Here is a 14,617-nt window from a genome sequence, read left to right as displayed (position 1 = left end):
TGATACAAAAAGCATAAACTATAAAAGAAAAAATCAAATATATTCAACTTCATCAAAATAAAAATGTATGTATTTCAAAGAACATTTATGAAAATGAAAAGGCAAGCCACCGAGAGAAACTATTCACAAAAACATACATCCAACGAAAACTTAAACCTAGAATACATTTTTAAAAAAAAACTCTTTCAACTTTATAAAAAGACAACAACCCAATATTTAAAATGGGCAGAAGATGTGAGCAGACATGTCACCAGAAAAGATACACATATGGCAAATAAACACACTGAAAGATGCCTCGCAGCATTAGTCACTATGGAAAGGCCAATAAAACCAACCATGAAACACTACTACACTTCCACTAATGTGGCTAAAATTAAAAAGACTGAAGAGTTGGCTGGTTCTCAGTCGGTTAGAGCATGGTGTCATAACACCGAGGTTGGGATCCCCATATTGTCCAGCCGCCAAAAAAAAAAAAAAAAAAAGACAGATTTACAAGGATGTAGGACAGCTGACATGCTCATAAACTACTGACGGGCATGTAAAATGCTACAATCACTTTGGAAAGTGGTTTGGAAGTTTCTTCAGAAATTAAAGACACACTTGCCATAGGACTCTGACATTCTACTCCTAAGTATTTGCCGGAGACGTTAAAAAATATGTCCACAAAAAGACTTGTCCCTAATATTCATATCACCTTTGTTTGGAATAGCCCCAAACAGAAAATGACCCAAATGTCCTTGACCGTGTGAACAGATAAATAAATTATGACATATCCACTCTGATGACTCAAATTTGTATCTTCAGTCCTCCCAGAACGATGCTATTTGGTATACATGGCACTTGACAATAAAGAGAAACTAAGCTAAGATAGGCCAAAGACAGAATATACAGTAGACTTACCGGCACCTGGAGTTCTTGTTTTTTCTTGTTTTTCTTTGACGATCTCCTGTCCTTGGTTAGCATTTTTGCTTTGACCCATGCTGACTCTGCTATCTCTGAGGATCTTGAAAGATCTGCGAGGGAAATGGTTTACATGAGCAAGTATAAGACGGGATGGGGAACTGTTTTGCTTTACGGAAAGAGCTGAGAGACTGGGCAGAATGAGAATGCAGTCGAGAGCCACAGGTTTTTAAAGAACTGGTAGCAATGCAGACAACTTAATACTGGCTCAGAAAAAAAGTTTCCTCCTTACTTTTAATCTTATAGATCTTCATCAATTTCTCCTCCTTGTGGAATCTAAAACTATGACTCCTACTGAAGGACCTCTTTCTCCGGAGAGGATTGAACCCAAAAGGCATGTTTGGCCAATGCCATGGTCCCTGCTCTGAGCAGTCACTACTCTGGGTCAAACTTGTTGAGTTCTTAGACAGGGATCTGCCCTGAATCTGTGTCCGGCATTGTTCACTCTGAGTGGAGTCACTGTTACAAGTAGAGGGCAAGCAGGTCCGCCATTTTTTCTTGATGCTACATACATCAGTTTCATCGCCTTCTGAAAATGCCCAGTTCACATATCCACCTCCAGTCTGCATGCTCTTGGCTTGGGAAGGAAGGGAGGTCACTGTCATGGGTGCAGGTGTGCAACCCCAAGTGTGTAGAACTTGTTCCACATTGTCTTTTTTGTCTGGTATCTCAGCCATTGGCTCGTATTGCTCCTTGGGTTCAGCCACGGATGCCTGGTCTGAAACAATGGGAATCTGCCAAGACGGATGGACAGAGAACTCACTCTGAGGAACCTGTTCCATTGCCAGCACATCTGTACCTGTTCCCACAGATGGTCTGGACAGAGGCAAGACAGCTTCTTCAGGAAAAGGAACTTGTTTTAGATGAGAAGGGACCAGGAGAAATTGGCCAGTCTTTGAGTGTGCTTTTCTGTTAGGGGACACACCAGAAGCAACTGTACTATTTACTGATTCTTGACCTTTATCTCTTAGGTTTGAAGCCTGTCTCTGACTGTCTGTAATCTCAAGAAGGGCCCCCCTCTGCACACTTGGGGGATGCTGGACTCTAGCCAGGCTCTGCAGCAAAGAAGAAGGCACGCTGTAATACTGGTATTTCTTCTCCCCAGAGATCTCCATGCTGCCTAGAACCTGTGTACAGATGACATTGTTCCAGCTGTGAGGAAGTTTTATGCAAGCAGAATGCTTTCTGTTGGCCAGGAGAGCCTCATCGTCTTGCAAGGTGTCCACAGCAGAAAGAACTTTTAGGGTATCCACAGTCAGGGCAGAGAGGTCCTGCAGGTGTCCCACCTGGCTGTCCAAAGACAGTAAGGAGTCCTTTATAAAAGACACTTTTTCATTCATTTCTTTCAGCTGGAAGTACATCTCTGTAACCCTAATAGTGAAGAGAAGAAGAAAACCAATAAACACACTAAGCCAGAAGGATTTGCTTCACTCTCTTCCTATCCTATTTCCATCCTTAGGTGGCTCCTTGGCCTCAGGTCTGTGTTCTGCCTTCTTCTCTCTCTAATATATACTCTCATCCCAGGTGATCTCATCCACTGCTATAATTCCCAACCCAATGAGGAAAAATTACCAATCTACATTGCTAGCCTTTATTTCTTTCTAATATTTCATAATCACATTTCCAGCTTCCTGCTAGTTATCCCTTCAATCATCTAACCGATCATTCCATTTTTATTCATTAATATATTCATTCATTTACATGACAAACACTTGAATACCTCCTATTGGCAAGCACTGTACTATTCCTATGGGAAAAGGAGATCTTGAGGAAGAAACCAGAATAATAGAAACGGAATTAATAGTCAAATATGTAATCTGGTGGAAAAGAAAATACAGATCTTTTTAAAAAAAAAAAAAAGAAAGAAAAAGAAAACTCCAACTCTGCAATTCAAATAGGCTACCCAAGTCCCAAACAAAATCTATTTTAGGAGACCTATATTCAGAAAAAGCCTGAGGCAAATTTTTAAAATTATTTTGAATACTTTAACCCAAGATTATGATGTCCAGCCATTGATTCATGTAAAAGAAACACCAATTTCATATATTCTGTAATTTCAGTGTTACATACCATGTTACAACAATAGAACTTCAGTATGCAAATACAAACATAAATTACAAGTAGGTTGAACTAAATGCAACAATTAATTTCATTTAGAGAAAGAGAGAAAGAGAAAAGAAAATGTTGGTTAATATTTATCTATACATCCCTGTAAATGTCTCTGTATGGGGATGAGTTTTGTTCTGTGTCCCCCAAAAAAGATATGTTTAAGTCTTAACCCCAGTACTCCAGAATGTGACCTTATTTGGAAATATAGTCTTTACAAAGGTAGTCAAGTTCAAATGTGGTCAATTGGCTGGACCCTAATCCAGTATAACTGATGACCTTACAAAAAGAGGAAATTTTGACACAGACATGCACAGAGAGATGACATGAAGACACGCAGGGAGAAGATGGCCACATGGGCTAGAGTGTTGCATCTACAAACCAGGGATTGCCAGCAAACACCAGAAGCTAGAGGAGAAAAGACAGGATTCTTTCCTAGAGATATCAGAGACAGTAGGGCCCTGCCATCACCATGATCTTGGACTTCCACCTTCCAGACATGTGAGACAATAATTCTCTGCTGTTGTTACACACCCAGTTTTTGGTATTTTGCTACAGCAGCCCTAGGAAACTAATACAGTTATCTAAGCTTAACAATCAATAGCAGATTGGATTACATAAGAAAACTTGTATGCAGAAACATAACACAAAATTTTAAAGCAAAAATAAATTGAAAAATTAGTATCTGGACAAATATAACGAGGCATTCATAGCCCTTCATAAATCATAAGCCTTTACAAATTGTCGAGGAAAAAAATAATACAAAGATTTTGAAGGACATGAACAGATAGTTCACAAAAGATAAAATACAAAAGGTAAAGAAATAGGGGCTAGCCGGTTAGCTCACTTGGTTAGAGCGTGGTGTTATAACACCAAGGTAAAGGGTTCAGATTTCTGTACTGGCCAGCCACCAAAAACAAAATGGTAAGGAAATATGATAAAATGGTTAATCTCATTAGGTAGTCAGAGAGGAAAACTAAGATAATAATGAATTCATCTATATTATAAAAACATTTGTTTTAACCTAAAAAATTAAAAACGGATTAAAACAACTCAATTGTGGCAAGGATGTAATATAGAGAATATATAGGGACACAACATATATAAAGAGGCTGTAATTTCCCTATGCTAAGGCAGACAGGCATTTGCTACATTATGACAGAATATTACGCAGCCATTAAAAACCATACTTACATCGTTGATAGTTATTCTGTCTATTTCTGGTGGTAGGCTTAGGGCTATGAATGTCTGTTATATTCTACATCACATGTTTTTAAATTTGGTATGAAAATTTTATAAGCAGAGAAATAATAAAAGTTCAAATATATTTACAAAGAGAAATGATTTAGAAAGAAATATTTTTTATATGGAAGAGGGAAAAAGCAGAATATAAAGTTGTACAATTTTAACTGAAAATATATAGAAAATTAAATGGAAAAAAGGCAAAATTTTCACAGTGAGCTCTGTTTAACACATTGTTTTTCTTTCTTTTCTCCCTCCCCCTCCCCCTTTTTTTTGTTCTTTTATTTGGGGAAAAGGGGTTCTACTTCTACCTTCTCAATAATGAAGATCTTTGATCAATAGGATTACTGTAAAAAACAGCAAGGGAGAAAATCTAACCAGCAGTTTTCTGACTGACACGATCATCTGCAGAAATGAAAAATCATGCCTGGTCTTACGTGGGGCAGGAAGAAGCAGTGACTGTACCATAAAGAGTTTAACGCAGCTGCAGCAAGTAAACTACTTCCCATCTCTAGTCCACATCTCAAGTCACAGGGATTGAAAGACCTTCCTCTTCTCTCCAGGAAGTTTGTAAATAGGAATTAAAGAATAAAGAGGGTGGCTGGTGTTTTCCAATTTTTTTTTTTTTTTTAGATTCTATGTGATTAGAACCTTCTCTTTCTTGCTTCTGCTACAGAATTCAACTTCTATAATTCAACAGAGGCTTTATAAATGCCTCCTAACCTTCTGAAACCTGCAAAATCAGAACTGGCAAGGATGATGTAGAAAAGAGTACAAAATATATGTATATTCTCTTCCAAATATGCCTAATTAGAGCCTCTCCATCCAGTGCACTGTTTCATCAAATTCAAAAACAGGACAGTCTGAGCAGCAGTAATGGAGACTCATTAAGTTCCATTAGCAGCAGTCACTTCGCGTGGATACAATGGAAACCAGCAACTATTCACAGCAACAAGTAACACGCTACAATAGAACCCTGTTAGACAAATAACCTAGTCACCCTCAAATTGAATCCTCTTGCTTTTAAAGGTACTTATTTTCTAAAGCTCAATGTCCTGTGAAACATATTTTAATTATATTCCTAAACCACAAATACATTCATTTAATCTAGCCTTTCAGCCATTCTGACACATAAAACAAATTCTTATAATTTTCATTTCCTCTGTGGAGGAAAGATGAGTGTGGTAATTGTTTTATTGTGAGCCTTTGGAGAAGATACTTTAAAATGAGTTCATAACAAGTATAATTATAATCATCATGATATCCATAATATTCACTGAGGGCTCACTATGTCCCAGGCATTTTACAAAAGTTCTACATGTATTATCTTATTTAACCAACATAACAACCCTACAAAGTAGGTGTTACTATTATCCCTTTCATAGAAAAGAGGCTGGTCACACAGCCAGAGTCACATAGCTGGCTGGTGACAGAGTCCAGCAACAAACCCAGACAGTCCGACTCGGTACTCAGTGGCATTCACCACAGCACTCTCATACCTCTCAGAAACTCATCTGGGATCCAGGCAAGTTACTTTTGGAGGCCCTAGGGTCCCATGAAGCACTAAATAAACTACACCGACATTGCCCATGCCGGGAGGTGTTCACAGATGTGCCTCAATAAAGTATCATGGTCAAATAATGATGGGACCTGCTCAAGCTAAAACTCTCGACTGTCGAGTCACCATGCACGTTATACTAAAAAGCATAAACTTTTAAAAAACTGCAGCATTTTTCAAGTAGAACACACTCAAACATGCTTATGTGGAAAAATACCTAAAAACATCTTACTCCACAGAACAGAGAGGGAAAAGCTGGCTTACACTACGAGGCTCAAAAAAAGAAGTGCGTGTTCCAAACAGGAAGAGTGAGAAATAAATCAGCCTTACCATGTTCTCTTTTTCCACTCTCACGACTCACTTAATTCTAGAAGGATACAGGTGATTTTTTCTTTAGAGGTAGACAGACACGCAAATATCCTCCTCATCTCCTTCCCCCTCTTCAAACTATTGCCCAGCTACCTCTGGAAATATTCTTCCCTCGCTCCCACACCTCTGTTGGAAAAATAGAATAGTTTGGTCAGAGCCCTAGCCTCGGGTCCAGTTGGGTGTGGTGCAGCATTCTTTGTAAGCAAATTGTGTCTGTGTGTGTGTGTGGAGTTAGTGCGTATGTGTGCCAGTGTATCTTTTTAGTTTTTGTTGCTACTCTTGTGTTCTTCAGAGAAGAGAGAGAGAGAGAGAGAGAGAGAGTTCGGTGAAGCAGGCAGGCGGGCATTGGCCTTGGTCCTCCACCTGGTGCAACCATGCTTTCCAACGTATGGCTCCAAGGACCTTTTGGCCAGTTACCTAGCTCGTAGACCTGCGTGTGAAGGGGTCTGATGACCCAGCCTGGCGTGTGTAGGGTCTGGTGACCCAGCCCAGCATATGAAGGGTTTGTGACCCAGTCTGTGAATGAGCTTGAGGGGTCTGGGCGCACCAGACCCAGCCCTAGCTCAACAATTGGCCCAGTCATTGCAGGATTACTGGCAGGTAAAAGAGCCTGACAACTAGTATGGTCACCTAGCTTTACAATTGGCATCACAAACAGGATTAAGAGCTAGACAATTGGCACTGTGAGGATCCCAGACCTTAGCAGTAGCCAGACAAATTAGCATGGTCGGCAGGATTCAAATCTGCGTGGGAGGACCCCAACTGACTGGGCCGATTGCTGAGCTACAGCTGGGACTGGTGACCCAGCCCGGCCTATGAAAGGTTTGTGACCCAGCCTGTGAATGGGCTTGAGAGGTCTGGGAGCACCAGACCCAGCCCTAGCTCAACAATCAGCCTAGTCGGTGCAGGACTACCAGCAGGTAAAAGAGCCTGACAACAAGCATGGTTGCCTAGCTTTACAACTGGCATCACAAACAGGATTAAGAACTAGACAATTGGTGCTGTGAGGATCCCAGGCCTTAGCAGTAGCCAGACAAATTGGCGTCATAATCTCACTCATGAGCTCCCCAGAAATGACCTCAACAAGGATGACAGTATAAAAACAGTGCCATTGAAACAGCTCTGTCAAGAGAGAAAATTAATTATATTTTGAGGTTAAACTAGAGCTTCATAACCAAGTTCTAAACCCTTTAGAAGTATCCACATTTTTTAGAAGCTTCATACTCTTCTAACTTCTAATCCCCTTCTCAAATCCCAAGAAAAGAATTCTAGAGAAATATAATGATATATAATACTTAATCTTCTTAGGATTTTATTATTATTATCACTGAAGTACTTGTTTGTAAATGTCTGATTCTCAGGTTTTCACTGTATATTCACATGGCCTGTGATACTACCTACCCCCACCTCTTAAGAGTAGTGTTATAGTCCATTTTGTGTTGCTATAACAGAACTACCTGAGACTGCGTAATTAAGGAAAGAGGTTTATTTGGCTTACGATTCTGGGACAGCTGCATCTGGCATGGGCCTCAGGCTGCTTCTACTCATGGCAGAAAGTAGCAGGGAGCTGGCGGGTACAAGCAGATCACATGGCGAGAGGAAGCAAGAGAGAGAGAGAAGGTGCCAGGGTCTTTTTAAGCAAAGAGCTCTCGTAGGAACTAACAGAGCGAGAACTCACTCACTACCCCTCCTCCCCCAGGGAGAGCATTAATCCATTCATGAGGGATCCGCCCCCATGACTCAATCGGTTTCCAACAATGTCACATTGGAGATCAAATTTCCACATGAGTTTTGGAGGGGACAACACATCCCAACTCCATCAAGTACATAAGATGCAGTAAATCTGTCCGTACTGCTAAACACCTAAAATCCTTCCTTAGTTTACAGTTTACGGGGCTCTTGTCCCAGTTCATAATCTTGGGAAAGGGAGGATTATCTTGATCCCATCTTATCTATTTATCCTCTTTTTCTGAAAGATTAAAAGTGAATTTTTATTTAAAAAGAAATTATACTCACGATCTTTGGAGTCTATTTTTATGTAATAGTAGATAACTTTCATGGCACCCGCACTCTCTGTCAGCACTCTGCCACACAGCTCATATACATTGCCTCCTTTAATCCGCGCAAGGACTCTAAGAGGTAGGTCTATTTTCATGTCCATTTTGCAGATAAGAAAATGAGGACCCAAAGAGGTGCAGTAAATTTGCCCAAGTATGTAGAAGCAGGACTTCAGCCTGGCTCTGTAAGCTCCTGAGCTGGGTATGTGCCTCATACAAAACAGAACCAAGCTGGCCAGCAGGACTCAGTGTCGGGGGAGAATGCACGGAAGAGAGAAGGGGCAGAGAAGTTCGTGTATGGCCTGAGGATATTTAAGTAAAATAGAATTTTGTGGGTTCATGAATCTTTATTTGATATTCGATTTTTTCTCAATATTAAATCTGATCTGAAATTCAATCAGCTACATAAATACATATTTCCAAAATGTGGTGTTAATAGAAAAGTCCAGAATTATATAAATATGACTTATGCCCACCGTGAATCATTTAGAAAGCTCCCAATGTGATTCAGTTTTAAATACAGCCATTCTTAAGGATTCACATCTATCTATCTGGTATGCAGACATCAGAAAAAATCCCCGCTGTGAGGTATAACCTCTTAGAGTCGGTTCCATACACATATTCAAAAATGAAGGAACACATTTAACTTCTGTCAATTTGCTTCCATGGACAAAAGTAATTCTATGTTTTAAAAAATGCATAAAATCACGCACACAGTCTTTCACACCCTAATGCTGTGCCAGGCACCTATAATCAGCAATGCGTGCACAGCAGCACTGAGCCCACCGCAGCATCCTGACACGTTCGTGCTCTCCAGCACGTCTTCTCTGTCCCCAGCCTCTGAAAGGCCTCCCTGCACCACCTCCCCCAAAGCACTCACACCCGCAGGCACGCTCAGCCTGTGACTCTGCCCCAAGAACTGCACTCCACCGTCTTGTCTGCACCCCCTTATACACTGACACGTTCTCTCCAGGTCCCCTGCATGGGGGAAGCCCAGACCCTCCGCTACCCCCGCCTCTCAGGACGTCCCCTCAGCAAAGGCCTCCTGCCACCTGTTCTGCACTTCCTCCCTCGTGAGTGGACCATTTCCAGAGCCATACAAATTTATTTTGCTATCTCCATGTGAAACGGAACAAAAGAACCTCACCGTGTCCCCATATCCTGTCTTGCTTCCCTTCACAGTAAAACTTCTGTAATGGCTGTCTCCACATCTTCTATTCTCTCTTCAGCCACTTCAGGGAAGCTGCCACCAGCTCCTCCACACGACTGCTGCTCAGGGCCCTGAGAGCCCCATGCCCCCCAGCCAGCCAGCACACTGCATTGGCCCTCCTTGGGACACCCCCGCTGCTGCTGGGTGCACCACGCTGCCCCAGAGGGCTGCCTTCCTATCCCTTCTGTCACGAGCACTGTCCCACCGGATGTCCCTGCCTGGCCCACGCCCCTCACGCCCTTCAGGCCTCTCCTCAGAGCAACCTTCCTGGACCAGGCTATCCAAAACAGTCCCCCCCAACCCCTGACTCTGCTAGACCTCCTGCCACCATCATTTCCTGTTCCCTTAAACTACTCTATTTTTCTTCATAGTTCTTTTACTGCCCAATAGTAAATTATGTATTTATGTGTTTCTTGTTTTTTGTTCTCCACCCTCATTTCCCTCATTACCTGCATATGCATGCATGCACATGTGCGCACATGCACACATACAAATGTAAGTTCTGTGAAGACCAGGGACTCTTGTCTCTTATTCACCACTTATCCCTAGTAACTAGAAGAGTGCCTGGAATATAGTAGATGCTCAATAAACATACACTGATTACATGTCTATTATATGCTACTAAATGCTTCAAATTTTAGAGAACCCAAACCTCTGGCACGTGAAAGTGGATTCCTCTATTCTTTTAGACAGTCTAGTAGAATCAAGTTTGCGGAGCATTTTAAGAATGGAAAAGCTGTATGTCTTTTACCTTTCTGATGTCACTCGGATTCTTTCCTCACAACTACAATTCAGACTTTCCATCTTCTCGTGGAAGTATTTTTCCACACACTGCTCTTCAAAATCATGAAGTTTTTTCAGATCCTCCTTACTCAGGTAGAGTTCTGTGGAAATAAGTGTGTTATATAAAAAGAATCAGGATTCACCCTTAATGGGGGCTGGTAGAAGGGAGGACTGGCTTTTCTTCCACTTGTGTTCAAAATGATAAACTGTAGCTTGTGTGATAAAAGTTTACACTGTGACAACACAGTGTATTCCTAATATTAATGGAGAAGCAATATGTAGAAATAACTAGAAACACCAGTCCTACTTTTGTGAAAAGAACTCATATGTAGAACAGATACTTTCTTTCAATATTTTCATGGATTAGAATGCTTTCACACATTAACAAAAATTCACTACAAAAATTGATGTGCAAATGGGGAAGGAATCTGGTTGTCTTGTTTTCTTTCTGCCGACTGTTTTAACTATCAAAATGACAAATAAATAACCTACAGGTTAAATTCAAGGTTAGAAGAAGGCTAAGTCTGTTGAAATTAATCCAGTAAGTATAAGGAAGTTTCATCTTGTTACACTGAGCCTGTATACACTAAGTACTTCTATTGAAAGAAGAGACAATATTATTACCAGTCAATAACCAACCAGGGCTGTATTTCTTCCCTGACATTATTATAATTAATTCATTAAAAGACACAGCATTTCGTGATATTATGAGGCTAATGCAATGCTTCACCAAACTTCAGCATTCACATTCGGTCTGCCGTCTTGGCTCTCTCTTACTTGACAGAATAATATATCATCTTTTAGGCAAGTTTCTAATACTTGGAAAATATAAAAATGAAGTGACATTGCTAAAAGGATAAAATTGGAAAGTTGTCTATCTTGAATGGTTTTACTTAATTAGGAAAAAAGAAATATTATGGTTCTCTGGAATTGTTCCATTCTTTTCCAATAAAAATAAAGGATAAAAATTATTAATTTTAAATTGGAAAGTGTTGCAAAAAGAAATTCATATTCAGCCATAAAATGTGCTCACAACTCAAGTGCACAATATTTTATGATTTATGTGGTGCGGAAGAATCTTTCAGACATTTAAAAAATCCAGTCTCTCTCACCCCCAAACAGCTCTGATGTCTAATGTTATTCAAGTATCTACCGTGAGCAAGAAACTGTACAATTGTCACGATGTGAGCCTTCTGTGCGTACCTGACAGCAAACTATCCCAAAACCAAACTAACTATCCCAAGACCAAACTATCCCAAGAGCAAGTTGCAGCTTGCCGTGTGTGGCACATTCCTGTAACTGTCCACCAGGTGGCACTGCTGCCTATGTATAAAATGTCTTACTCACTATAAAGGACTGGAAGCAGTCACTGAATTTTAAGAATGCTTGAGAGCTCGGGGTGAACTTGCCTTTATCTGCCAAAAAATTTACTTGAGTTTTATATAGAATCATCCTATAAGCCTAGATCAAGCTGAGTCCAGGAAAGTTTCTTTCATATGGTACTAGGAAATCTGGGCAAATCCTAGTCAATTCCAGATCTCTCCAGCGGTCCACACTCTAGTATTGGTTGCAATGGTTCTGTAGCCAATGCCTGGGATAGCTCTATATTAGAAACCTAAAATTTACAGTAATTTACAGGTCTATATTAGAAGCCTAAAATTTACAGCCTTCAAGTTAACTTCAGTTGTTCTTTGGCTTCCATATAAAGGCTGAATCTCTTGAAGGGAAGAAATAAAAAAGGAAAATAAATCTTCAAAGTGACTCAAGAGGAGAAAAAAATACTTCACAAGCAAAGAGCATATCATCCTCTCAACCCCATAATAACATATTGCAGGGAATGACCTGTCCCCTTAAGGAAACATCTAAACGTATAAATAGTCCACTGTCCCTTATCTGAGACTCCTAGAATCGGAATTTTAGAATTTTTTTCCCCTAATTTTAGAAAGGTAATGTAGTGCAGATACCATGAATGTAGTAAAATCCTAGCTGGGACTAGGGCAGTCCCTGAAAATCAAGCACTTTATTATTTCTGCAGCAAAATCAATGAATATTCACCCTACAAGGGATAAAAATGAATAAATGGCTTCACATGAGCTCCCATCAGCTTATTCCGGCCAAATGAACCTTTCCTCAATTTATAAAGGAAAAGAACTTTCAGTTTTCAGAGGTATTTTGGATGCTGTGTTGGAACTGGGATAAAGGATACCACCTACTTCCCTTATGTCTAGGAATTATGTAGAAACAAGCCAGGTACCAACTGTGGAATGGCTCGATAGGGACTGCAGAAGATCTGTCAACCACAATGAGCAGTGTTCTGTGATGACAATTAGTATGATAGTCAGATCATGCAGTTAAGATTTGGCTAAACAGGATGAACTGGGAAAACCTCAAAACATGCAGGCTTATGCTTTGAAAACAGAAAGAAAAAAAAAAAGTAAGAATCCATATTTCCATATTTCTGCATCCTGAGTTGAAGTTCTTGGAAATAAGAAACATCCATTTCAGAATCAGCGCCATACTCAGTAAGTAGATTAGAGAATCGGAGAACCATGACTCTGCTTAGTAAGTTAAGCAAAGCCTTGCTTATCTATCCCCGTAGACCCTGAGGCCTTCTGTAACTTTCTACTTGAATTCCATCTTCTACAGCAGGGAACTAAGTGTGGGTCACTGGACTACTCTCTAAGAGTTATTCTGATGAGTTCCCAAGTCAGCAGAGAAAACACAGGGTTTCCAAGTGACATAAAGCCTTTACACATTCAAGCAGAGATTCTCTTCCTGCCTATTCCTTTCTTTCAAAGTACCACTGGACCTTGGCAATGGGCACTGCAGCCATATAATGAGGTCAATGTATCTGCTTAGACCCAGGACATTGGCTGACATTGTCAGTTAACTCCCAGAACCTTCCATCCTGTGTTCTGAATTTAACTCACAAATGCCCCAGTGTGTCCTTGCCTTGGATCTCCACTTTTTACTCTCTTCCTCCTGCCCCATCAGTAGAAACTTACTTAATCCAACATCTCCCTCTTCCTGGTCATTTGGAGCTCGATGGTGACAGAGCCGGCGGAGAAGGAGGACCAGGTGGCTCAGCAGAATAAAAGGTGGGGGCAGCCAAGGCTTTTCGTGGAAGGTCATGATGTAGCGATAGCGATTGTATTTCCACAGTTTATTTGAAATGGATTTCATATTCATGTAAACGTTGCTGTAAGTTGTAGTAAGAGAGGGACAATGTTTTAATACGGAATTCTGAAACCTAACCGATTCTTTCTCTTATTTTCCAACTTTTATGATTGGTTCACCTGACATGACCAGCAGTTAGCCAATAAAAACATATCCACCACATTTACAATGTCTCTTCCACCACATAAATAATCTTTTACAATCAAGTATGCTAATCAGAATAATGAGGAAAAGGCAGAAAGCACAATCAGAGAGAAGGAAATGCAAACACTTTAGGTGCAATGAGCAGAAACTGCCCTCTGGAGCCCAACACCATTCTTGGGTCACTATCTTTCCCTCATAGGAAGCCCTTTTTCAGTGTGTCATTCATCCTTCACGGTAAACTGCTTTCATGTTCCTCTATATCATCAACGTTATGAAAATATCCTCCTAATTTCAAACGTAAGAACTATTAGAATAATCCCAGTTGAAAAACCCAAATGAAACAGTATTAATGGAGAAGAGACAGGAAAGACGAATCTACTCATCCTAAGAGATATCAATAAGCAGAGCCTCTATGAGAAGCTACAGAAATTATTTATATTAACTTTATAAAAGTAACCAGTCATTGGTAGGCCATTTTTGATTTTCCCTTAAATTACATCAGTTATAATATGCGGACAGTATAGTAAATATTGATGTTATAGAACTTGTGATGGAAGTTAGGTTAGGTGGTACAGTTGTTCTAAAAGTGACATCCTTTACTGAACTGTAAGCAAATGTGATATACAGGAGGGCACAGTGAAATGCTCCCCGTAAGATTTTGCTCAGGCTCACATAAAATTAGTTTCTTTAGAGAAAGATGGCAGAGTAGAACCTGATTACAGTAGGAGGGCAGTTTCACAGAATCCACAGAGAAGGCCATTGAAACACAGATGACCAGGTTAGAGGAGTCGTTTTGAAAGTGTGGTCACTGCACCTGCCATATCAGCATCACCCAAGAACATGTCAGAAATGCACGGTCATGGGCCCTGTCCTGGAGCTGCTGGATGAGAAACTCCAGGGGCGGACTCTCTAGCAGCCTGTGTTTGGGCAAGCTCTCTTCGTGATCCTCACACACAGTCAAGTCTCAGAACCACTAGGCTACAAATGATGACTCCAAATGTGACTACAGCC

The 14,617-nt window shown here is 40.5% G+C and overlaps 1 protein-coding gene across 1 annotated transcript in view; it reads right to left on the bottom strand.

Moving 5' to 3' along the window:
- Positions 1–14,617, bottom strand: part of TRPM6 (transient receptor potential cation channel subfamily M member 6) — a 113,859-nt gene that overhangs the window by 33,105 nt on the left and 66,137 nt on the right. Inside the window, exons 23-26 of the mRNA XM_063081212.1 lie at positions 13,291–13,484; positions 10,254–10,386; positions 1,193–2,331; positions 901–1,013 (exon numbers count right to left, since the gene is read on the bottom strand). Of these exons, the coding sequence (XP_062937282.1) occupies positions 901–1,013; positions 1,193–2,331; positions 10,254–10,386; positions 13,291–13,484 (1,579 nt within the window). The remainder of the gene's footprint in view (positions 1–900; positions 1,014–1,192; positions 2,332–10,253; positions 10,387–13,290; positions 13,485–14,617) is intronic.

Source organism: Cynocephalus volans, chromosome 16 (genome assembly GCF_027409185.1).
Source record: "Cynocephalus volans isolate mCynVol1 chromosome 16, mCynVol1.pri, whole genome shotgun sequence".
NCBI classification, from domain to species: domain Eukaryota; kingdom Metazoa; phylum Chordata; class Mammalia; order Dermoptera; family Cynocephalidae; genus Cynocephalus; species Cynocephalus volans.
This window is presented reverse-complemented; position numbering and strand designations above follow the sequence as displayed.